General features: G+C 42.1%; 1 protein-coding gene across 2 annotated transcripts in view; it reads right to left on the bottom strand.

The window, feature by feature from the left end:
- The window catches only part of RBFOX1 (RNA binding fox-1 homolog 1), a 2,222,576-nt gene that overhangs the window by 904,534 nt on the left and 1,291,833 nt on the right, over window positions 1-26,209 (bottom strand). For both annotated transcript variants that reach the window (XM_077141880.1, XM_077141879.1), the window contains exon 8: window positions 22,034-22,081. In XM_077141880.1, coding sequence (XP_076997995.1) covers window positions 22,034-22,081 — 48 coding nt within the window. The remainder of the gene's footprint in view (window positions 1-22,033; window positions 22,082-26,209) is intronic.

A 26,209-nucleotide genomic window follows, 5' to 3' on the forward strand; every position in this document is an offset into this window, starting at 1 on the left:
TTAACGTAGGGTGGGCCTAGTTCCATCCCAGTGCCCTGGGCTGAGGATACAATCCAGGCCTGCCTGACAACACCCCGCATCCCTTTGGCTGAGGGTTGGGTTCAGTGACTGGGCTGGGGTTGGGGGTGAAACAAATGACCCGGGGCATAGAATAAAGGTGTAGCCAAGGAATTAGCTAGAATTATTAGGGAACAGATGTTCTTTTTCCACTGGGATTGCTGAATTGTTAAGAGCTAGGAATGGAGCCTAATGAACAGAAAGCAGAGAAGCAGAGTCAAAAGATGGAGGGGAGAGGCGGGCAGAGAAGGTGTCCTAAGGGAACATTGGAGGACCTGGGGCCAGAGGTACATGAAGCCAGTACAGTATTTGTGGATCAGTTTGAGATTCTGCCACTGACATTCCTTACTGATTTTTTCAGAATCTTTTCTCTCTCTCCACCCAACTCAACATTAGCTTTTACTTTTTTTTCTTCACATAACACGATTCTAGTTACATATGTGCATTTGTAATTAGTTAATGCCTACTTCCCCAATAGACTACACAAGAGCCCCCGGAGGCAGGGACTGTGGAACCGTGTGTTTTAGTGACCTATGCAATTCCATTACTTCATGTAAAGGAATTGAGCAAACACCTATTGAATAAACGATGAACACCTATTTTTTATCTAATGCTACCTTAGCCTCCAATCTCAGTTTATCCTGATGAAAGGGAGCTACTGTCTTTGACATTGAATATGATTAATAACTATTGGGCAGCTTTACCAATTTCAAATAACATGAAGGCCTTTAATCAGTGCATAAGAAAACATATGACCATGACAATTTAAAATTGATTGCTCGATATTGATATTTGAGAGCAATCATCTACCTGTTTAGTAATCTCAACACTTCTAAAGACAAAACTTGGGATGTGGAAGGCAGTAAAAATGTTAAGCGACACCCAGTGTTTTGCTTTTCTCAACTCTTAAACCTACACGGATGAGATGATAAACAAAGGGGCCCAAACTTACACGGAGCAGCTGCCCTAGAACGTTATTCTTGAAGAAGCAACAGCAGAAATTGAAGTTATTTCCTTGTAATTTTATCGAAATGGACTTTTGATACAATACATATATCTATCTCCAATTAAGGCCTGAAAGTGATCCTGTTTAAATAGTTGCATGTCAGGAAGGAGAGTTACTGCTTTAAAATCATGACAGTCTGGAGTTCCTCACTCAATAAACTTCCAGTCAAAGGAAGAACTGAAAGGCCATGGCTGGGGAGTTGCAGTCTCACACTTTGCAGGTAACTCTCCTTCCTGAGATTCTCAGCTATCATTTTTCATGTTACTGACCAAGTTCCTGCAAATTCTGGCGATCCCACTGCAGCAGATATGAAACCATGTTCATCTGGGAAAACTCAACTGCCTGACCAGCATCCAGGATCAGAGTGTGCCCAACTAGTCCAGTGAGGTCGCTCAGAGCGATCTCAGGGACTCCACTCTTGCTTTCCAAGACAATGAGAACTTCTCCCTAGGGCTGTCTGGGCAGTGGGTAGAGTTATTCATTTCCTAGGTTTGTCCCCTTGGTAATATTTCACTTGCAACATTTATTATGAACCAGGGTGTCTTGTCTGGACTTTCCTCTCATCTGTGAAATTCCAGTTCTCAACAGAATATCGATGCTTATCATGCCTTCTTCTTTCATTGCTCAAACTTCTACTGTTGACCACGCACTGGGTGCCAGTAATGCAGACACCATATGCATAAAGTTCACCACAAATGTACAAGGCAGGAGCGTCATTACCATCTCATCGCTGAAGGGGAATCTGAGATAGGAAAGGTGAATGGACTTGCCAAAGCCAGGACCTGAACTCAGTCCTGCCCGGCTTCCGTTTTCCGGCATCTTCCTCCATCCCTTCCTTTATGGCTTATTTTCTAATTTTTAAATCATAAATCAAAAAAATTATGTTTTGATATGAAAAATCCCTTTTCATGCTAATTTTATATGTGACCATACTCGGAACCACATGCCATCTTTAAAACGTGTTTTTATTCAATGTGATATAAATTAGGCTCCCAAGGCTCTCTCATACCAGCTTATTTATCAGTTTTCAAGGCTGCATGGTACTCTACCATGGTCCAAATGTAACATAATGAGCCCTTATCCTAAGAGTGGACATTTGGGTGGTTGTCAGTCTTTTGACATGGCAGTGGCTCTGTCCAGGTGTCCTTTTGTTTCTATTGAATTGGAATAATTCATAGGGGTAACTTTGTGTCAAGAGGTGTAACTATGTACATAGTGTGGACAGTCATTTAAACATGCATTCTACTAAACTTCAGCCATACCAGTAAGTAGGAAGGAACCGATTTCACCACAACCTTTATTTTAATATGTCTTACTTAGAAGGTAGGAAGAAGTATCTTATGATGGCTTTAATCTGCATTTCCCTAATGTTTTCAGGGCATTTGAGTCTTTTTATGACTTCTTTTGCGTGAATTTTCTGTTAGATTCATAGGGCCACTCTTACCTTTTCACAATTTCCCCATGAAAACTATTCTATCATAAATATGATAGCAATATTACCACTTTGTGATTTCATGAATTGGAAAAAGCAACTAAATTTGAGTAGATGAAATTAAGAGAAAAAACTCTTTTTTTTTTCCTTTTACCAATTTAGGAGGCTATTTTGAAGGGGCTCTGTGACGGGCTTAAAATAATTCAATTAGACATTCGACTTGAGTTTCTTTTTACCACAGGTGCCAGCTATTTCCCTGGATCGGGGGCTGAGCAAAGCTGTCCACCTCCCAGCCTTGCCAGATCCTGCTCGCCTGGCTCAAGACAAATGTGTGCTTCTTACTTATGCTCCCTTGACCTAGAACAGGAGCTTACTGAGCTTGTGTCCCTCTCTGTTCTAAAGGTTCTGTCCTCCAATCTACCCACCAAACACTTTGGTTAAAAAAATTATGAAAACCCTCTGGTCTCTCTGCAGATCCTGGTAGCTTTTTGTTTTAAATGGCCAAAGTAAAAGAGAATATAATTTTACTGGCTTCATGCAAAATGCAAATTTCAACCTGTAATCGGCAAAATAAGCCCCAGGAAAATGACCACTCAATATAAAACGCAATGGGCAGGCATACATGTGTGTGTGCAAGTGTGCACGTGTGTGGGGTGTGTGAACATCATGCATGTGTGTGGGTGGGTGTGCATTTCCCCACCCTCACCTTTGCATTCTGTTGCTATTACATCAGGTTACATCAAAACTCATTCCAGCACACAAGCTGCTGAGATGGATGGCATAATCCCCGGGTTTTCTGACCTTGATCAACATGAAGAAAATTTCAGCTGAACTGTGCAAAAGTGCTGGGATAACATAAATCCCATTTGGACAGGGCACACTTTGTGAAGTTGCCCCATCACATATCACATATCAAGCAGTGGAATAACAAAACACAACCAATTGAAGAGAAAGAAAAATTAATTAACGCTCATCCACTCATCACAAAGAAAAGCCACCGGCTGTTTTTTTGTTGTGGTTTTTTTTTTTTTGAGAACACAAGATGACAGAACCATCCTAAAAATACAAGCTCTACACTTAATTGTTTCCTAGATGCATTTTAATTCAGAGTTTAAAGAAATAAGTACCACCAAGAATCATACAAAATAATAGACTTGCTTCTTTTAAGTAAAGTGAATGATGAAAGAAAATAATAGCTATACTCAATGGCATTAAAATTTAAGTGATTCAGCCCCAAGTAAAACATAATTGCAAAGAGATGACAAATATCATTATAGAGAAATCACAAAAACATACACCTACTTATCTGATGCCAGAGTCAGGTAAATTATCACCTCAATGTAATTAATGGAGTCAGCTTCTTAAGGACCTAGGAAAGTGTGTCTACACATGCCTAATATAAAGTTCTTATTCATTATGTTGTTTTTAAGCCAGGTACTATCCACAAAAATACCATTGTCTTGACAGACTGCAAACCCATCACACAAAAGGAGAAATAGGCCTGCTCAAAAGTAAACAACAGATGAATATACAACAGAAGCATAAAGAGCCTGTTTTCTCTTCACCATTTGGGCTTATGACAGAGCATCTGGGGTTTGTTTCACTTATCAACCACCAGATGCTGCACCTGGCAAACATGCTGCAACTCCCTACACCTGCATCCTTGGCAGGCATCAATAATCAATCACACACTCTTTCTGGTAGAACCCAGATTCCTTAACCACATAGCATTCTATGCAACCACTATGGGGGAGCAAATCTGTTTCCAGGCACTGGTCTTTACATTGAATTATGCTTTCTAATCCTCTCCACGCATCTCTACCCAGGCTGACCAGTATGTCCAAGCTACCCAAAACTCTAGCCTGGTAATCAGGGACCTGGTATCTCACTTCGGCTTTGCTATTTACTTCAGTGTGTGAAACTGACCAAATCACCTTCTCTCTTGGCTTGTCTGTTTCCCATTTATACAGTGAGGCCTATGATTCTTCTATGACCCTCAACAGGGATCTAATAAACTGTGACAAAGATTAAGGAGGAATAGGAGAAAAGAAAATATAAGAGGTTATAATAATATTAAGAAGGCTTGCATTTATTGAAGGCATATTCTGTGCCCAGCCAGAATGCTAAATGCCCCACTGTCTCATCTTCTCCATTTCTAGGAGCATCTGAGTAGTTAAATGACCTGGGTGAGGCCAAGCTGGGGTCCAAACCCTGGCCTTTGAAATTCCCAAGCCAAAGCATTTAGCCACTCTGCTATGCCTACAATCCCTTAGAGTAGATTCCTAAAGCCAACTGCAAGGCTGACGGGAAGGGTATCACACCAAAGGCCTGCTCTACCTCAGCAGCTCTTCACTGCACTCTCCATGTTAACGTCTGTGCCCACAGGGCTGCTGCGCCTCCCAGCATCCCCTCGTCATCTGTCATTTGGGCTTCCTGCCCATCAGAGGCCAATTTAACTTGACACCAAACCCATTTTAGAAGCTCTTCCAGTTTTCACATGCCTCCCTCTTCCCCACCCCACCATCCCCCTCACATTTTCCTTTCAAAATTTAGTAAAGGAGACAGCTTCAGTCCATCTGCAGGTAAAATATTAAAAGGCAGGCACAGAGACCCATCCTGGAGTAAAAGCTCTTGTCTGCAAAAATAACTCTCAGTCATGCAGGGAAGTGAAGCACTGGCCAGAGCTGTGAGTGGTTTGATCATTTGGAAGACCAGCTTCATGGAAGACCCTGAGATAATACCTGAGGATGAGTGATTAAGAGGAAATTAAATGCAGAAATACATGGCAGGATGCCATTTAGCACTGGCCCAGGCAGTCTCTACTATGGGCTTTGTTGGAATAATTCTCATAAGTAAAAGTACCGCTTACACATATGCCGGGCTCTGTGGTCCTGACCATGTAAGGGGCAGTTATTCCAAGGATGCTGACTGCACCATCTATATTATCACCTGGTGATGAGAGCACAGGCCTTGGGGTCAGACTGCCTGGGATGGAGTCCTATCTCTACCCTCACCACCTGGGTTTGCTCAGGCATGTGAATTCATCTCCTTCGGTCAGTCTCCTCATCTCTAACAGATCACATGCCTTAAAGGATCTTCACGGGGATTCAATAACAGGATGCACACAGAATGTTAAAAACAGTGTCTGCCTTATAGTAACATCTCAGTGCAATGTAGATACTCTTATCACTATCATCCATTTTCCTTTTTGGAAAATTCACTCAAGGTTTCTGTTTTAGTTTCCTAGACTGTTTAAAACAAATAGTGTGGCATGGTTCAACTTGAATGATGGGAATTTACTAGTTTACAGTTTTGCAACTAACATCCAAATCAAGGCATAGTAAGGTGATGTTTTCTCCTCAAAGACTGGCTGCTGGGGATCCTTGGCTCCTCTGCCACATGCCAGGCACATGGTGGTGTCTGCTGGTTTTTCTTTGGTATTTTGGGTTTGGATTTCAGCTTCTTGCTTCCATCTCTCTCTCTTGCTCTTTCTCTCTTCCCATTCGTTCTGTTTATAAAGGCCTCAATTAAGGCCCATACTAATTGGGGGGGGGGGCATGGATTAACTGAAGCAGCCTCATCAAAAGGTCCTGCTTACAATGGGTCACACCTACAGGAATGGATTAAATTTAAGAACATGTTTCCTGGGTATATACAGCTTCAAACTACCACAGTTTCCTTTTGAGGAACTACCCCCTTCCCTCTAATTTTTTATTGTGGTTTCAAAATTTCCCATTTTAATCATTTTTAAGTATACAAATCAGTGGTTTTAATTATACTCACAATGCTGTTCTATCACCATCACCATATATTACTGAAAGCCTTTCATCACCCCAAACAGAAACCCTGTACCCATTAAGCGATAACAACTCCACCCCTACCCCAGCTGAACCCAGTCTCTGGTAACCTGTAATTTATATTTTGTCCATTTAAGGCATTCACTTGGGGCCATCCCACTTCTGGCTGTGAGTGAAGGTATGCGATGCAGGCTCGATAACCTAAGCATGCTGTCCATAGCTTAGTGACTCAGGCTAAATTGGCGAGTGCCAGCCACCTGCAGGAATTGTGAAGGAGCTATTGGAAAAGCCGCATTCTCTTTTCACAGGTAGAGTGTGAGCCATTTGCTAGTGGTCACCATCTTTAAAACCTCGTTTGACTCCTTCTCCCCTCTCTTTCTCCGCCGGCCCGCCGCGCGGCGCCCATGCCCCGCAGCAGCCGAGCCGTCCGCCCTCCTTCTCCCCTCTCTTTCTCCGCCGGCCCGCCGCGCGGTGCCCACGCCCCGCAGCAGCCGACCCGCCCGCCCTCCTTCTTCCCTCTCTTTCTCCGCCGGCCCGCCTCGCGGCGCCCACGCCCCGCAGCAGCCGAGCCGCCCGCCCTCCTTCTCCCCTCTCCTCCCCCTCCTGCTCCGGCTGCTCTCCAACCACCACGGTGCCCTCTTCCCCCGCCTTCACCGTGCTCCTCCGCCACCAGCCTCGACAGCTTTGCCGCCCTCACCTTTCCTCCTCCAGAACAGCTACTGGGGGAGTGGAGATAATACAGAGCAGCTCCCAGAGCCACGAGGGAGATCAAAGGGACAGCGTACCCCATCCTGGAACAGCTGACTATCTGGGAGAACCAGCTCCGGTGAGATCACCAAGGGGCACGGGCTTTCCTGGGTGGGACGGCAAGCGACCGGAGTCCCTCCCTTCCACCTTCCTGGGCCAGCTGGTAGAATTGGACAGGCGGTCCCCTTAGGCCGCGGCGGCTGGTGCCCCCACCACACGAGGCCCCCCCGGAACAACTGAGATAGTTGGGTCGGAAATCCCCAGACTGCGGAGAACAGTGACCGGGGGATCCCTTCCAAACACGTGACTCCCCCGTCGGCTGGGAACAGTGCACTCTCCCGGACTGCGACAGCTGGCGCCCTCCCGCCACGCTTGGTGCCCCGGGCCGACTGGCTAATTTGGCCGGACGCTCTCCTGTGCTGCAACGGCCGGCGACCCTCCCCGCGTTTGGAACCCCGGGCCGGCTGGCATTCTTCCAAGACGCTTCGGTTGCCGAACCTCCCCTACGGCGAGAGTTTTCCAGAGTTGAGGGACCCACAGCAACTTTCGCTGGTGGAACCCACAGACAGGCGTGTGCCACGAGCGCCACCTACTGGGCAGGATAGGAAGAACAGAACCCAGAGATTGCACAGAAAAATCTTTCAACCTGTGGGGTTGAACACCCAGGGAAATCTGACTAAATGCCCAGACGCCAGCAGAAGATAACGGATCACGCTCAGAAAATTGAACATATGGCCCAGTCAAACGAAGAAACCAATAGTTCAAATGAGATACAGGAGCTGAAACAACTAATGCTGAATATACGAACAGAAATGGAAAACCTCTTCAAAAACGAAATCGATAAATTGAGGGAGGACATGAAGAAGACATGGGCTGAACATAAAGAAGAAATAGAAAAACTGAAAAAACAAATCACAGAACTTATGGAAGTGAAAGATAAAGTAGAAAAGATGGAAAAAACAATGGATACCTACAATGACAGATTTAAAGAAACAGAAGATAGAATTAGTGATTTGGAGGATGAAACATCTGAATTCCAAAAAGAAACAGAAACTATCCGGAAAAGAATGGAAAAATTTGAACAAGGTATCAGGGAACTCAAGGACAATGTGAACCGTACAAATATACGTGTAGTGGGTATCCCAGAAGGAGAAGAGAAGGGAAAAGGAGGAGAAAAACTAATGGAAGAAATTATCACTGAAAATTTCCCAACTCTTATGAAAGACCTAAAATTACAGATCCAAGAAGTGCAGCGCACCCCAAAGAGATTAGACACAAATAGGCGTTCCCCAAGACACTTACTAGTTAGAATGTCAGAGGTCAAAGAGAAAGAGAGGATCTTGAAGGCAGCGAGAGAAAAACAATCCGTCACATACAAGGGAAACCCAATAAGACTATGTGTAGATTTCTCAGCAGAAACTATGGAAGCTAGAAGACAGTGGGATGATATATTTAAGTTACTAAAAGAGAAAAACTGCCAGCCAAGACTCCTATATCCAGCAAAATTGTCCTTCAAAAATGAGGGAGAAATTAAAACATTCTCAGACAAAAAGTCACTAAGAGAATTTGTGACCAAGAGACCAGCTCTGCAAGAAATACTAAAGGAAGCACTAGAGTCAGATACAAAAAGACAGAAGAGAGAGACATGGAGAAAAGTGTAGAAAGAAGGAAAGTCAGATATGATATATATAATACAAAAGGCAAAATGGTAGAGGAAAATATTATCCAAACAGTAATAACTCTAAATGTCAATGGACTGAATTCCCCAATTAAAAGACATAGACTGGCAGAATGGATTAAAAACAGGATCCTTCTATATGCTGTCTACAGGAAACACATCTTAGACCCAAAGATAAATATAGGTTGAAAGTGAAAGGTTGGGAAAAGATATTTCATGCAAACAACAACCAGAAAAGAGCAGGAGTGGCTATACTAATATCCAACAAATTAGACTTCAAATGTAAAACAGTTAAAAGAGACAAAGAAGGACACTATATACTATTAAAAGGAACAATTAAGCAAGAAGACATAACAATCATAAATATTTACGCACCGAACCAGAATGCCCCAAAATACGTGAGGAATACACTGCAAACACTGAAGAGGGAAATAGAAACATATACCATAATAGTTGGAGACTTCAATTCACCACTCTCATCAATGGACAGAACATCTACACAGAGGATCAATAAAGAAATAGAGAACCTGAATATTACTATAAATGAACTTGACTTAACAGACATTTATAGGACATTACATCCCACAACAGCAGGATACACCTTTTTTTCAAGTGCTCATGGATCATTCTCAAAGATAGACCATATGCTGGGTCACAAAGCAAGTCTTAACAAATTTAAAAATATTGAAATCATACACAACACTTTCTCGGATCATAAAGGAATGAAGTTGGAAATCAATAATAGGCGGAGGGCCAGAAAATTCATAAATACATGGAGGCTCAACAACACACTCTTAAACAACAAGTGGGTCAAAGAGAAATTGCAAGAGAAATTAGTAAATACCTAGAGGCAAATGAAAATGAAGACACAACATATCAAAACTTATGGGACGCAGCAAAGGCAGTGCTAAGAGGGAAATTGATTGCCCTAAATGCCTTTATCAGAAAAGAAGAAAAGGCAAAAATGCAGGAATTAACTGTCCACTTGGAAGAACTGGAGAAAGAACAGCAAACTAATCCCAAAGCAAGCAAAAGGAAAGAAATAACAAAGATTAGAGCAGAAATAAATGAAATTGAAAACACGAAAACAATAGAGAAAATCAATAAGACCAGAAGTTGGTTCTATGAGAAAATCAACAAGATTGATGGGCCCTTAGCAAGATTGACAAAAAGAAGAAGAGAGAGGATGCAAATAAATAAGATTAGAAATGAAAGAGGAGACATAACTACTGACCTCACAGAAATAAAGGCGGTAATAACAGGATACTATGAACAACTTTACGCTAATAAATACAACAATTTAGAAGAAATGGACAGGTTCCTGGAAAGACATGAACAACCAACTTTGACTCAAGAAGAAATAGACGACCTCAACAAACCAATCACAAGTAAAGAGATTGAATTAGTTATTCAAAAGCTCCCTAAAAAGAAAAGTCCAGGACCAGACGGCTTCACATGTGAATTCTATCAAACATTCCAGAAAGAATTAGTACCTACTCTCCTCAAACTCTTCAACATAATCGAAGTGGAGGGAAAACTACCTAATTCATTCTATGAAGCCAACATCACCCTCATACCAAAACCAGGCAAAGATATTTCAAAAAAAGAAAACTACAGACCAATCTCTCTAATGAATACAGATGCAAAAATCCTCAATAAAATTCTAGCAAATCGTATCCAACAACACATTAAAAGAATTATACATCATGACCAAGTAGGATTCATCCCAGGTATGCAAGGATGGTTCAACATAAGAAAATCAATTAATGTAATACACCATATCAACAAATCAAAGCAGAAAAATCACATGATCATCTCAATTGATGCAGAGAAGGCATTTGACAAGATTCAACATCCTTTCCTGCTGAAAACACTTCAAAAGATAGGAATACAAGGGAACTTCCTTAAAATGATAGAGGGAATATATGAAAAACCCACAGCTAATATCATCCTCAATGGGGAAAAATTGAAAACTTTCCCCCTAAGATCAGGAACAAGACAAGGATGTCCACTATCACCTCTATTATTCAACATTGTGTTGGAAGTTCTAGCCAGAGCAATTAGGCAAGAAAAAGAAATACAAGGCATCAAAATTGGAAAGGAAGAAGTAAAACTATCACTGTTTGCAGACGATATGATACTATATGTAGAAAACCCAGAAAAATCCACAACAAAATTACTAGAGCTAATAAATGAGTACAGCAAAGTAGCAGGCTACAAGATCAACATTCAAAAATCTGTAGCTTTTCTATACACTAGTAATGAACAAGCTGAGGCGGAAATCAAGAAACGAATCCCATTTACAATCGCAACTAAAAGAATAAAATACCTAGGAATAAATTTAACCAAAGAGACAAAAAACCTATATAAAGAAAACTACAAAAAACTGTTAAAAGAAATCACAGAAGACCTAAATAGATGGAAGGGCATACTGTGTTCATGGATTGGAAGACTAAATATAGTTAAGATGTCAATCCTACCTAAATTGATATACAGATTCAATGCAATACCAATCAAAATCCCAACAACTTATTTTTCAGAAATAGAAAAACCAATAAGCAAATTTATCTGGAAGGGCAGGGTACCCCGATTGCTAAAAACATCTTGAGGAAAAAAAACGAAGCTGGAGGTCTCGCGCTGCCGGACTTTAAGGCATATTATGAAGCCACAGTGGTCAAAACAGCATGGTATTGGCATAAAGATAGATATATCGACCAATGGAATCGAATAGAGTGCTCAGATATAGACCCTCTCATCTATGGACATTTGATCTTTGATAAGGCAGTCAAGCCAACTCACCTGGGACAGAACAGTCTCTTCAATAAATGGTGCCTAGAGAACTGGATATCCATATGCAAAAGAATGAAAGAAGACCCATCTCTCACACCCTATACAAAAGTTAACTCAAAATGGATCAAAGATCTAAACATTAGGTCTAAGACCATAAAACAGTTAGAGGAAAATGTTGGGAGATATCTTATGGATCTTACAACTGGAGGTGGTTTTATGGACCTTAAACCTAAAGCAAGAACACTGAAGAAGGAAATAAATAAATGGGAGCTCCTCAAAATTAAACACTTTTGTGCATCAGAGAACTTCATCAAGAAAGTAGAAAGACAGCCTACACAATGGGAGACAATATTTGGAAACGACATATCAGATAAAGGTCTAGTATCCAGAATTTATAAAGAGATTATTCAACTCAACAACAAAAAGACAGCCAACCCAATTACAAAATGGGAAAAAGACTTAAACAGACACCTACCAGAAGAAGAAATACGGATGGCCAAGAGGCACATGAAGAGATGCTCAATGTCCCTGGCCATTAGAGAAATGCAAATCAAAACCACAATGAGATATCATCTCACACCCACCAGAATGGCCATTATCAACAAAACAGAAAATGACAAGTGCTGGAGAGGATGCGGAGAAAGAGGCACACTTATCCACTGTTGGTGGGAATGTCAAAGGGTGCAACCACTGTGGAAGGCAGTTTGGCGGTTCCTCAAAAAGCTGAATATAGAATTGCCATACGACCCAGCAATACCATTGCTAGGTATCTACTCAAAGGACTTAAGGGCAAAGACACAAACGGACATTTGCACAACAATGTTTATAGCAGCGTTATTTACAATTGCAAAGAGATGGAAACAGCCAAAATCTCCATCAACAGAAGAGTGGCTAAACAAACTGTGGTATATACATACGATGGAATATTATGCAGCTTTAAGACAAGATAAACTTATGAACCATGTAATAACATGGATGGACCTAGAGAATATTATGCTGAGTGAATCCAGCCAAAAACTAAAGGACAAATACTGTATGGTCCCACTGATATGAACGGACATTCGAGAATAAACTTGAAATATGTCATTGGTAACAGAGTTCAGCAGGAGTTAGAAACAGGGTAAGACAATGGGTAATTGAAGCTGAAGGGATACAGACTGTGCAACAGGACTAGATACAAAAACTCAAAAATGGACAGCACAATAATACCTAATTGTAAAGTAATCATGTTAAAATACTGAATGAAGCTGCATCTGAGCTATAGGGTTTTTTTTGTTTTTGTTTGCTTGTTGGTTTGTTTGTTGTTGTTGTTTTTTACTATTACTACTACTTTTATTTCTTTTCTTTATATTAACATTTTATATCTTTTTCTGTTGTGTTGCTAGTTCCTCTAAACCGATGCAAATGTACTAAGAAACAATGATCATGCATCTATGTGATGATGTTAAGAATTACTGAGTGCATATGTAGAATGGTATGATTTCTAAATGTTGTGTTAATTTCTTTTTTTTTCTTTCCGTTAATAAAAAAATAAAAAGAAAAAAAAAAGAAAAAAAAAAAGAAAAAAACCTCGTTTGACATTTGAACAGGGATCCAACTGCATCAGAAGACAGCCCAGTCCTTAAATTTCATAGTCATATGAGCCAACGACTGTCTCTTTTTTTCCTCTCTAAAGTTAATTCCCATCCACTCAGACCTGAGTTCTGAACATATAATTCCAGACCCTGCAATTTGCCAGCTCTACTGTTGCCTGGTCCCCAAGTCTACATAACAGTGCTGTTGGGTTTGGCTGTCCATGCACAGTTCTCTCACACTTCCTATTTCCTAGTAGAGAACAAGGGAATCTCAAGGCCATCTGGCGCACAGACCAAGTCACCCCAAGATTCAATCCACAACATCTTGCTGAGCAAAGTAGTAGAGGCAAGTGTGTGAGCATAAATCGCTTTGCTGGTGATAGATGGCTCTGCTTCACTCTTTGACTAGAGATGTTGAGATCAGGGATGAGTTGGTAGTGGCCCTAGAGGTCAAGGAAACCATATGGTATGAGCAAGTAGGTTGCCATAAGGCAACAGAACTATCTTTAAAAAGAGTGCATCTGATCATTCCACCCCTCTACACAAAACAGATTTCATTCTATGATAAAGGCTAAAACACTCTCCCTACTTCCAAGGCTTCATATGGGTCGACCCTGCCTTCTCTCCAGGCTCACTGCAAGCCACTGTCTTCAGAGCCCCAGACATACCACTCTGCCTTTAGTTTCCAAATCCTGCCACACTTCTAACTCCAGAGCTTCCCTAGGGCTCTGCCCCCTGCCCAGGGTCCTCTACCTCTCTCCCACTTTACTGCAACTCATATATCATTTTACAGGGATGCTATTCCTCATCCTAAGATAATTTTCACTTCCACAGCTTTGGGGAATCATGGAGCATCTTTTCTTTTAATGCCTACACACTGTCAGTCTCAAACAAAAGACATTTGGAGCAGAAAAGAAATCCAATCCCCAAGTGAATTGTGTGCAGCTCGCCAAATGGTACTCACTGCAGTATCTGCCCTTGTCTGCCTTAAGTATCTCATTTCGATGTTTAATGAGAATCTTGGTCATGAATGCTTTCCATTCCGGGAAAAGGCCCTCAGAGTAAGGAGTAAGCCTTCCCCTTCATCTTTGTTCTGCCTGTCAGAGGCCCAGAGGACAAATCCACTCCAATCCCACAGCAAGAGAGCTTTACTAATGGAAACCAGCCATGGTGACTGCTCTGTGCTCATTTTCAACCTCTCTGGCGCCTGAGCCTCTGAAATCCAGGAGATTAATTTATTGTCCATGTTGATCAACTTCTCTGGTTATCACAGCAGCAAGTGGAAGACAAATACTTAAACTGAGAAGTCTCTGAAAGGTTCCTGGAAGGAGCAGTCCATGACCCAGCAAGCACAGTCACCAGCCCTGTGAATGAGTCTTATTCATTCTCCCGCAAATCCATCCTTCCTCTCTGTCTCCTGTGTGGTTCTAGTTCAGATCCAACACTGTTGTCTGGGCTTGTAGCCTGGACCCCTTATGTTCATCCTTGTCCCCTTGCAGTCCCTTCTGTAGAAAACAGGAGTGTGAAATTTCTAAAATGTAAATTGCAATCTTGTCCAAAGTTGCAAATCTATCAGTAGAAAGCAGTGGTTTAGGAACTTCAGTCATTTGCAATTGCATATACATAATTTTTCTAAACCCATCTGATTTTCTTTAAATTGGTTTTCAATTTTTGTTCTTCATAGGTATGCTACAATTCTTAAAAAGTCTTAAATGTATGTTTTCAAAGGAAATAGTTCGTTGACATCAATAGAAAGAATATTTTACTTTGTTGTATACAGAAAGTAACCCTAATTTAAAAATAAAACCACGTAATTAAATTATAGGTAGATAGAGAATTCTGTGCCAACGGCTCTATTCCCTCTTGGCTCAAAAAGGTAGATTAGCTGGCCCCAATCAAAATGGCAGAGGGAGACACTTCAGGGCTCCATGCCCCTAATGAAGCTTTAACAACCAGCAAGAACTGGCAGACACGCCATTCTCAAAGCTCCAGAAAACAGTTAAAGCAGGGCAAGATCTTGATCAGGAAAAAGGCCCCTAGAGGCAGCAGAAGGCCATGGCATCCTGGGGGGCACCTTCCCCACCCTCACGAGCTCAGAGCTAAGCTGGCTTTTGCTCCCAGTGCAGATCGTATCCCTGGTTCCAGAGTGAGCAGACTTCCCCTCATGCACACATGGAGGCAGTTATCTTCTGGATTAATTTGTCTGGTGGTGACCTGAGGGACTCACTGACCCAGAAGTTGCTCTGCATGTACTGAGCTCACCTCAGAATCTGTAGGAGAGCAGCTGGGTGGCTTCCAGGGGCCAGGTACTGTTGGCTGTAGGACATAAAGTGCAGTGCTTGGGACCATGAGGAAACTGTCTCCCAGGGAAGGGGGAAGCATTCCTATCCACGTAAACAGAAAAATTTCTAGGGCCACATTTGCACATGTCTATGATAAGACAGGGGCAGGAAGAATCAGGGAGGCCTCTATGCTTTGGCCTGGAGCTAGTTTCTAGTCTCTCTGTATGTATAAGCCCTAAAGGAGAGCACTACTAAAGGTCAATCTGTAAAGACAGGAAAAGTATTCAATTTTTTCCTATCTTCCTTTTTTTTTTCTTTCTTTTTTCAGCACCTGAATTTGAAGAAATTTCTGTCAAAAAACTAGCTGAATACAAGCTTAAGGAACAGATGTCTAAGAGTCTAAATTCCAGAAAATAACATAAAAATGACCAAGTTTCAAGAAGAGATTATAAAACATACAAAGAAATAGTAAACAATGGCTCATAAAAAGCAGAATATTAAAACATTAGAAGCCATCAATGATTAAGATCAGACCTGGAACATTCCAGACAGACTTTTAAAAAATGGCCCTAAATAGCTCAAAAAGCTAAAGGAAAACATGGATAAAAAATGAAAGAAATCAGGAAAATGATAGATGAACACAAAGAGAATAGTGATATAGAGATGGAAATTAAGAAAAGGAATCAAATAGAGCCAAAGACGATGGTAACAGAAATTTAAAAATCTCAAGAGGGGTTCAACGGCAGATTGGAGCTGATAGAAAAAACAATTAGTGAACCTGAAGATAAGACATGTGAAGTCATCTAGTCTGAGGAGTAGAAAGACAATAGAATGAAGAAAAGTTAACAGAGCCTGAGAAACCTGTAGGACACTATCAAGAGTACCATATATACTTTTAGAAGTTCCAGAAGGAAGAGAGAGAACAGGGCAGAGAGAATATTCAAGGATATAATGGCTGAAAACTTTCAAAATTTAATGAAAGAAATGATTATACTCAACAAAGATGCTCAATGAACTCCAAACAGGAAAAACCCATTAGATCCACACTGTGACATACTATAATCAAACTTTCAAATGCCAAAGAGAGAGAGAGAGAAATTTGAAAACTTCAAGAAAGAAGCAATGTGTCATATACAAGGGAGCCTCAATAAGATTAAGAGCTGATTTCTCATTGGTAACCATGAAGACAAAACAGTGGAAAGACTTATTTAATGTGCTGAGAGCAAAAATGTGCTGGCCAAGAATTGTGCATCCAGCAAAACTGTCTTTCAAAAATGAGGGGGGGGTGGTTCAGCAGTAGAATGCTTGCCCTCTGTATGGGAGACCCAGGTTCAATTTCCAGACCATGCACCTCCCCCACAAAAAAAAAATAGGGAGGGATTAAGGTATTCAAGCTGAGGGATTTTATCACTACTAGACCAGCCATATAAGAAGTACTAAAGGGAGTTCTACAGGTTAAAAAGAAAGGACACTAAACAATTAGAGTAAGCTGCATTTCTGGTAGGATAATGACATGGATAAAAATAAATACCACTATGATTATGTTTTTTATTTGAAACTCTACTTTTTATTTTCTACTGGATCTAAAAGGCAAATGTATAAAAGGTAATGATGCATCAATGGTTTTGGACTTATAATGCATAAATATATAATTTGTAACAAAAACTACATAAAAGTAAGGGTATAGAGTGGTATAGGGACACAGTATACATATGTAACTGAAATTGTTAGGTTGTTATCAAAGCAAATGAGATTGTTATAGATTTAGGATTTTAATTTAAACCTCATGGTAATAACAGAGAAAATATCAGAGAATATGCAAACTTGTGAAGATAGAAAGTAGAGAACAGTTACCAGGGATGGAGGGCAGGGGCAATGGGGAGTTAATGCAAGATGAGTGTTGTGTTTATTTGGGGTGAAGGGAAAGTTCTAGCAATGGATGTTGGTGAGGGAACTACTTTATCATAAATGCGATTAATCCCACTAAATGGAATTATGATGGTTAAGATCATGTGTCAACTTGACCAGGTTATGGGGTCCAGTTATCTAGTCAAGCAGCACCGGCCCAATTATTACTGTGAGGATATTTTGTGGACTTAAATCATCAGTACGTTAAATGCACCTATCATTGATTACATCTTCATTCAACTGAGGAGATTGCCTTCAACAATGAGAGAAGTCTCATCCTATCAGGCGAAAGCTTTAAAAGGAGAAGTTATCATTTCAGCAGGCAGAAGGGAGAATTTCCATCTCTACTTCAGCCAGCCTACTTCTCCTGGGGAATTCTTGTCAATTCTGGTTTCCTACAGAAAATTGACTAATACCAGTATCCTCGGGAGTGGCTGAGATGGGAAGAGTAATGTTGTATATATGTTTTCACAACTTACAAAAAAGAGAAATTAAGAGATAACTGGGTGGGTTATTTACACAACATGCCAAGGCCCTTCTTGGTTCTGGTCCTATCCAGCCCGAAAGCACATGGTTTTAACCCCTAACTCTATTGACCACACCCCCACCCCCCTGCCCTGGCCCTGCAACCAACCGTGTTTTAAGCACAGAATTTCTTAATCTTTGCATATATCGAGGTGGAAAATGCAAAAGGTAGGAACTGAACCAGGTCCGATGGAAACTGAAGCCAGAACTTCACTCCTGGTGCTGTGGCCTCAGGTCCACAAGTCTAAAACTCCTGACATGCCCACCATCAATTTCTACCATAAGTCGGCCAGAGTTAAGACATGGCAGCTGAAAGGCTATCCCAAATGGAAAACAGGATTACTTTGGTCATGAGTGGTGATAGCTGTGCGGACACAAATCCATCTGTTGGAATGGGCAATGCATATATGCTACACATTTAATTACTGGTTTTGTGTAAGTCAATAGAGCATTGGAACTAAGAGTATAGTCTCTGCAGTGAGACTCTCTAAGTTCAAATCCTGGCCTCATGACACAAGTTGAGGGATCTTGGCCAAGTCACATCACTTCTCTGGGTTTCTGTTTTTCACTGATAAAATGGGGGAAAGGACAGTGACTACCACTCATAGCTGCTGTAAGTGCCTGACCAAGAATAAGTATCATATAATCCAAGTTCAGAGTGCTCAGCATTAACTGCTGTGTGCAAGAACGATCTCCCAGTCATTGTCACATCTTCCATTGGACCCAATGTGCAAGTTGCCATAACTTTGAAAAACACCCAAACTACTTCCAGGCAATTTTATAGCAGATCACAGTTGGCTGCATGGTAACTGAGTAGAGGAAGCCCTGTCTGGGTTTAGAGCCTTTGACAAATGGTCCCTTCTCCCCTCCTGACAGATTTCCAACTGACTGATCCATCAGCCTTTCCTCTCATCACCTGAATCTGTCTTCATAACAGTATTGAAATGCAGATGGATTTCAGACTACAAATAAAAATGAACTTAAATGGCCCACTTCCCCACCAGAAACATGCGTACTGTAAATGTCAAATGCATGTGGTTCTGCAAGACAGCCGTTCCAAAAGGCAGGTGTCTTCCCCATCCCTTTGCTAATGCTGCATGCGTTCAATGGCATCACCTGTGGAAGCAAAGCATCTGTGCTTGCCATTTAAAGGTGAAAAATTCCACCAGCCCCTAAGATTTCCCTCAGTCATCTTCTGGGAGATTTTCAAGACATGGGCAGAAGCCAAAGAGCGGCAGGTACACACACTGGGCTCTGCTAATTGGACTTAGAACAAAAGAGAAACAAAACAAAGTCACACTCCAATTCACTTCGGGTAGGTCCCCGTAAACACCAGGGCAACATTCTCCAAATGACAATTAGATTTGTGTCTGCCTGATAGAAAATAGGTTTCTAGGATAAAGAAAAATAGAGAAGACAGAGGAGAAAAAAATAAAATTATCTCATTCTGTCAACAAGCCCAGATCAAGCCCAGACTGTGCAGGCCAGGAAGAATGATTTTCTTAAGATAACTCTTTTCACCTGCGGAAATTCACAGTTTGTTTCTCTCCCATCAATATACCTGGTTTTGGATTCAATGGGACGACAACTCCTTTCAAGGGAAATGACCTTAGTGGATGGGAAAGAATGGGTTGAGGTATGAAATCAGGGAGGGGGCAGTGAGAGGTCCTAGTAGGCTTTCTATAAAATTGGGGATTTTGTGTTTCAAAGTAAATTCTTCTATTAATAAGATGCTCAAGTATAGGTATAGCTGTAAGTACTACATGAATATATTTATTTATGCAGCGTTTGTAGAGAAGGGGTAAACAAGAAATAAGGGGAGGTAAAAGAAAAATGAAAAAAGGAGAAAGAATGATTCCAGTGAAGCTCTCTAGTCCCATACAGGCCATGTAAGCTCTCTTAACTAAATGGATCTGGGCTTTAAAGAAAACACAGCTGGTTTTCCTTCTAAGCACTTGGGAGCTGTAAAGCTCCACACGGGCCATGGGGCCACCACCTCAAAGGGAGGTTGGCTTATTATTTTGGCACCTGTCATCTCTTGTCACTTCGATTCCACTTTATCAAATTACTGATTTGCTGGAAGCGTTTGGATCAAATGGAGAGGGATGCGTGCACCCACGCAGGAGCAATTGTCGTCACTTCAATGGTGAAATTTCATAATTATACGTCAGGGTGACACAAGCCCTGGAGTGCAACTGTGGAACTGGATTTCCCTGGCTCCTTCTGCTGTGGCCACCCCACCCCACACCTCCCACACGTGCCTGCTGCTGAATCGCCATCCAGACAGGACAGGGGCCTGACATTGCTGCCGAAGGGGTGGGGCATTGTCCCTTGGGATGGTTAGGGTTTGGCGTTTGGACTTTTCTGTTGAGACAGAGGACCCCGATATGCAGAGCTACCCCGGCAAAACCTCACTCCCGCCTCCTACCATGCTAGGAGACCCAGCGAAGAATCACTGCATTTCAGACAATAATAATATAAAGAATCCAGAGAGGAAGGAAAGCCCCCCTATTTTACAGAGGAAATAAAAAGTGTTTAAAATGGGAATAGTGGGAATTTGAAATAGGCATCACGGTGGTTCTCATCAGGCCATAGATGTCATCACCAATTAATCATGCAGCCATGATGCAGGGTTCATTCATGGGTCAGTTACGGGATGCCACATTTAGAAAACCACTGGTGAACGCTTCAAGTAGGAGGGTTTGCTGGAAGAGTTCTGATTCAGCGCAACAATCTACAACAGAGCACAGAGTGGCCACAGATGTGTGAACCTAAGGCAGCCCGTGTGGCTGGCTCTCCTCACCAGAGCTCAGCACAGCTGCCCGTTTCTCCTGGTGGTGGTAGAATTGATGTCATTCCAGCATCCATTCCCCTGGTATCATCCAAACCCTACTGGCAAAGAAATTTTAAACAAAAAAATCACTGGGCGGAGATCTACTTGTGAATTCAGTCTGATTCAGAGGGAAGGGATGGAGGCTGGACTGTAGAAGCAGGTGGGGCAGATGCTTTGTGAACCTGGTGACATAAGCAAAGCGTCTGGGTCTCAGTGCTGGTGGCAGAGCCGGTGGGACGAGATCAAAAGACCTTGGATACAAGTCCAAAGTCACATGAGTGACAGCCTAAAAGCACACTGCTGTGAATGGACATACATCGAAATGTCTTTAGCTGGAGACTAGAACACACAACTCCAACTAAGCTAGGAGCATGCTGTTTGAGTTTGAGCTACTATATCATATTTCTTTCAATGTGAGGAGATTACCACTCTTTAAAATAATGCCCAGCAATTGTTTTTTTTTTTATTGAAAAGCAAATTCTGCTTTGAAAGGTCCTCACCCATCTTGTTAATCAGCAGACCCGGCTGAGCCATCGCAAAGTCAAGGCTGGAAACCTCTGTTTGAAATAATGACTGCACTTGACGATAGCAGTACAGCTGCAGAGAGAAACATCTTTCAGAATCACGGAATGATGGCAAAAGTACCTGGGAGATGTCTACCCTCAATTCACACATCTGACCTCTGGGTCCAAGGCTTTAAAAGGAAAATTTGATCTGTTCAGATACACTTTGCCATGGAAACATCCGTGGGCTCTTGTCAATAAAGAAAGACTGTGAAATATTAAACTGAAGGACAATTGGGCAACAGTTGCTTTACCTGAGGGGAGTCACACCACGTGTAATGAAGAAGATATATGGGGGAGGAGAAAAACTAAAAATGAAGGAAATGACCTCCCGCCCCACCCTTCTGAAATCTAAAATAGAAAGTTGCCACTAATGTGCTGTAAATATCGTGATAGAAATTGAGGCAGACTCTCTTTCAGACAGAGGGGTACACCCTGAAAAGCACAATGCCAAACATTCTGTAACATATGCAATATCATGTAATTATACATATACGACATATTACGTTTAATAACCAACAATAGTCAACTAAAGTATGAAATGAGTTAAAAGATGTGATATCTCGCTGGAAAACGGACGTGACCAAAACAAACATCTGTACCGACTGTTCTGCTCTAAACTTAATTACAATAAGCACTCTTCATCGAAGCCATCAGAAATGACACAGATTGCAAGGGGAAAAGAATGAGCATTTTTAAGTATGGTTGTCTTTATGTATCTATCATCGCACACACCGCCTTTGCAGACCATTTCCAGCTAGATGTTCAGTTTTAAACACTCGCGTTTACATCAGAGTTCTTGTCTTGTCTGAAACCAAGAAGATGAAAAATACTGACTTACTTTTCTGTCCTCTACTTCCACACAGGTACTGCAGTCTGCTTTGATATCCTGAGAGGAAGAGGGAAGAGAGAGAGAAAATAGGAGTCAGGTCAGAGAACATTCCGGGGTATCATTGAAATGCCCTTTAAAATAAAAAGGGTCCATGTCCCTAACGACTATTCCTCAATCCATTGCCCTTTATAGGGCCTTTTAGAGGTATATGCCATGGTGTTTGCATTAGAGACATATGGATGTCCTAAGTAAGCTTTATTACATGCAGATGTGGGGTGAAGGCAAAAGTTATGGGTCAGAGGCCACAGCAATGAAATGCTGATGGCTCATAAAGTAACATGCCCCCAGGCACCTTTGGTCATACCAGCAGAGCCTGCCCTTAATAGCACTCAACGTCTCTCCCATTCCAAATTCAAGATCATCTAATCTACTTCCCTTCAACACGAAACCATCATGATCTATTCTTATTCTTCTGTTCATCCATCCATCATCCACGTTTATTGCACGTCTACTTTGTTTATGAAATGTTTCTCATTGCACTGGAGTACAGAGGTGAAAAAACATTTGGATCCTGCCCTTAAGAAACTCACCAGAGTGGCAGACACACTCACAAGCGACTGTGATGTTTATTTACTGATGCAAAAAAATATGAATTTAGGTTTTATTGTCTGCCGGTCCTTGCTCTTGGTGTAGAGGTTTCAGTACATACAAAACACATAGAAGTCCTTGTCTGGGGATGTTTACATTCTACTGAAGTAAACAGACAATTAAAATACAAGTGAGCATGCTATTTTTAGAAGAATTTAAGTATTATGAAGAAAAATAAGTCAGGGAGAAGATGGGAAATATTGAGAGCAGGGAATACGATTTTTTTTTAACTTTAAAGAGAAGTGGTAATTGAGCAAAGGTTTGAAGGAAGTAAGGGATGAGCCATGTAGCCATCTGGGAAAGAGCATCCAGACAAGAAAAAAGCATGTGCAAAGATCCTGAGGTAGAGTGTGTTGGACATGGTCTTCTGTGGCTAGTGGGAAGTAAGTGGGGGGAAATCTTAGAAAATGAAACCAGAGAAAGGCTTTGACTTTTACTTTGAGAGCAGTGACAATCCCTCAATAATAATAAATCCTTTGTAAAGGAAACAAGCAAAATCTGATTTAAATTATTTTAACAGAATAGACTGCAGAGGACCCAGGAAGCAAGCAAGACCAGTTAGAAGGCAGCTGCAGCAGTCCAGTGTGAAATGATGGTGTCTTGGGCAACAGGGGAGGTGGTAAGAAGTGTGAAGAGTTTGCAATGATTTTGAAGGTAGATCCCACTGGATGTCTGGACATATTTGATGCATTATAAGGGGAAGATTGGAGTCAAGGATGAGTCCAAGTTTTTGAACTGAGCATGTTAGCAACTGAGATGGGGGGAGACTATGCACATGGGAGGTTGGTGTGTGGAGCTGTGAACAATCGTGGCTCAGTTGTAGATAAGTTACATCTATAGAAATGTCTGTCCTCTCACCAAGAAGCAGTCGGGTTTATTCTGCCCCTTTAGGTATCACCGATTCTTGGCAGAGGACTCATTAGGGCAGTGTGGGGTTGATCAAAGTGGGAGCCCAACAGCCAGCAGCCATCACCTTAGAGACTGATTAAGTAAACTCAGCAAACCCTAAGTCCATGAGAATCAAGAGTAGAATGGAAGGGGCAATATCATAAGGTGAAGAGCCATATGGCAAATAATTTGTATCAACAAAGTGGAATTAAATGATTGAACATATCTTATGCACCAGGAACCGTGCTAGGCTATTTGCATACCTGTCTCTAAACTCTCATCAAGTAAACAAGGTTGACAGTAATTAGCTTTTGCTGTATGAAAATTGAGAGTAGTCGCTAAGCAATCCAATCTTCAATGCACAGTGACAAAGCTTAGGTGTGTCACTACAAGTGGCATCTAAGACAAGGAACTTTTCTTGACTTTCAGGTGGTTTTATTATGATTAAGGTGGTTTGAGAGTCTGGATAACTCAGGCCATCTATCTTACTCTACTGTTTTACTTACTGTTATGGGTTGAATTGTCTTCTTCCCCAACACCCCCATTCCAAAATACATATTCAAGTCTTAACCCAGGTCAGATGAATGGGATCTTCGTTGGAAACAGGGTCTTGGAAGATGTGGTCAGTTAGAATGAGGCCAAACCAGATTAAAGTGGACCCTAGTTCAAGATGACTGGTGTCTATCAGAAGGGGAGAAATGGACACAGACACAGGGGAGAAGACCATGTGAACACACAGGGAGGCAGAGATTGGAGTGATGTGGCCACAAGTCAAGGAGCACCAAGGGGTGGGTGAGCAACCACCAGAAACTGGAAGGATTCTTTTCTCCAGGCTTTCAGAGGGGGCATGGCTCTAGCGACACCTTGAGTTTGGACTTTTGGCCTCAAGAACAGGGATGCAATAAAGCTCCATTGTTTGAAGCCACCTAGCCTGTGTTACTTTGCTGCAGCAGCCCTAGGACACTGATACACCTACTGAATCAGAAACTGTAGCGGGGCCAGCGGTCTGCGTGACACAAGCCCTCCAGGGAATTCTGCGGTGGCCCTAGTGTGGGGACTTCACACAGGCAGCATTGTGGTTAAGGAGAGGACAGCCAGAGTCAGGCTCCGGTGCCTGAAGCTGGGCTCCAGCACTTAATGCCTGTGCATCCTCAGGCAAGGGTCTTTTTCTTCCAGAACTTCAGTTGTCTCAACTGTGACATGGAGGCCACCTGGAGAGCCGGCACCCACAGTGGCTGCTGAGCCCAGTGACTATAAAGTCACTTGAAGGACTTGGGTCAGAGCTTCATGAAAAATCCTCTTTCTTTCTTCATCAACTCTCATGACTTAATGGCTGTGGACTCTTCTTGACTTTGGACATTGAGTCTACAAAAGTCCCTTACTTTGATTAAGTAGAACTCTCGCTGAATAAATCTGCTAAGTAGCAGCAAGAGGAACAAGAGATTAACTCAGTGTGGGAATGACGGAAAACATGGATTAATTTTATATTTAGGAGATGCCCTCTAGAAGGAAGTGAAAAAAGCAGCTCCCCATTCGTTCTCTGCTGTCCGGGCCAGGTGACAGAGGCATTTCCTTTTTCAGCTACAGTACAAATACGTTGGGATTGCAGGGAAGAGTCCACATCCGATTTTGATTTGGCCAGCTGTTAATCAGCCAACTAACGAAATCAATAAACCAAAGGCAGGTTTTTATGCTGAATCTGCCACCGAGGGCTCGTGCAAGCAAGGGAAAAGTCCATCTGGCGCGAGCGGGCACTCGCCATTTCCCTAAGCGCATTCAATTTATTCTTGTCAGGAGTAATTTACTAAACCCATGCTGGATTTTTTATTTAGATGATATTGTTGGTTTGTCATCCGCTGCAGATCAACGCTGGAGGCACCCCAGGGGATCGCGGGTGCTTCTGAACAATGTTGGACTCAAATTGGAAAAATGTCACTTTCGCGGGAACAAATTATTGTTCGGATGGCTCGGCACAGCGCTGGCGTCCCCGGATGGGCTGCGGGCTGACCTTTTGCGAACCAGAGTAGTTGAGTAAGTACTGCAACCTGGCTTGATGACTTCACTTGGAAAACAGCTCAACTATTTAAGTGTTAAGTATGAATTTGGAGCCGTGTAACTCATCACCAAGCAATCAATTTCCCCTACTGGAGCCAGTGATTCTCATCTCTGTAGATGGAAAACCCTGAGCCATGCCTCGACTGCTGGCAAGAGATGGCCCTCGGCACACACCACGGAGTTCCTCCCTTGGGCTCATGCTCCTGGGCCTTATCAAAACTTGGCGGCTCCATGCACAAGTGGCCCACCTTCTCCTAGTCTCAGTTTCCCCATCTCTAGAAAGAGGATGATCCTAATACTGATGGCATTTGTTGTTATGGCAGGTGCAGGGATCTGAGCACATGGCCAGTAATTGCTGCGTGTTTGCTGTCACTGACAGCATCCTTGGAAAGTCTTTCTGAGACCTGGTTTTGGGTGGTGTGTTTAAGTCTTAAAATCAGTTCTATTTTTAAGGTTTTTCTCTCCCAAGGCCTCAGAGTCCTTCTGATGTTTAGACATCAAAGCACACGTGAGTCCGTTATTTTCTGAAGCTGTTCTCTCTCCCAAGAGAGATTGGTTTTCTTTCTTACTCTGCGTTGAGGATTTCTGTCAGGC

The sequence above is a fragment of the Tamandua tetradactyla genome, chromosome 23, assembly GCF_023851605.1.
Source record: "Tamandua tetradactyla isolate mTamTet1 chromosome 23, mTamTet1.pri, whole genome shotgun sequence".
Lineage (NCBI taxonomy): Eukaryota > Metazoa > Chordata > Mammalia > Pilosa > Myrmecophagidae > Tamandua > Tamandua tetradactyla.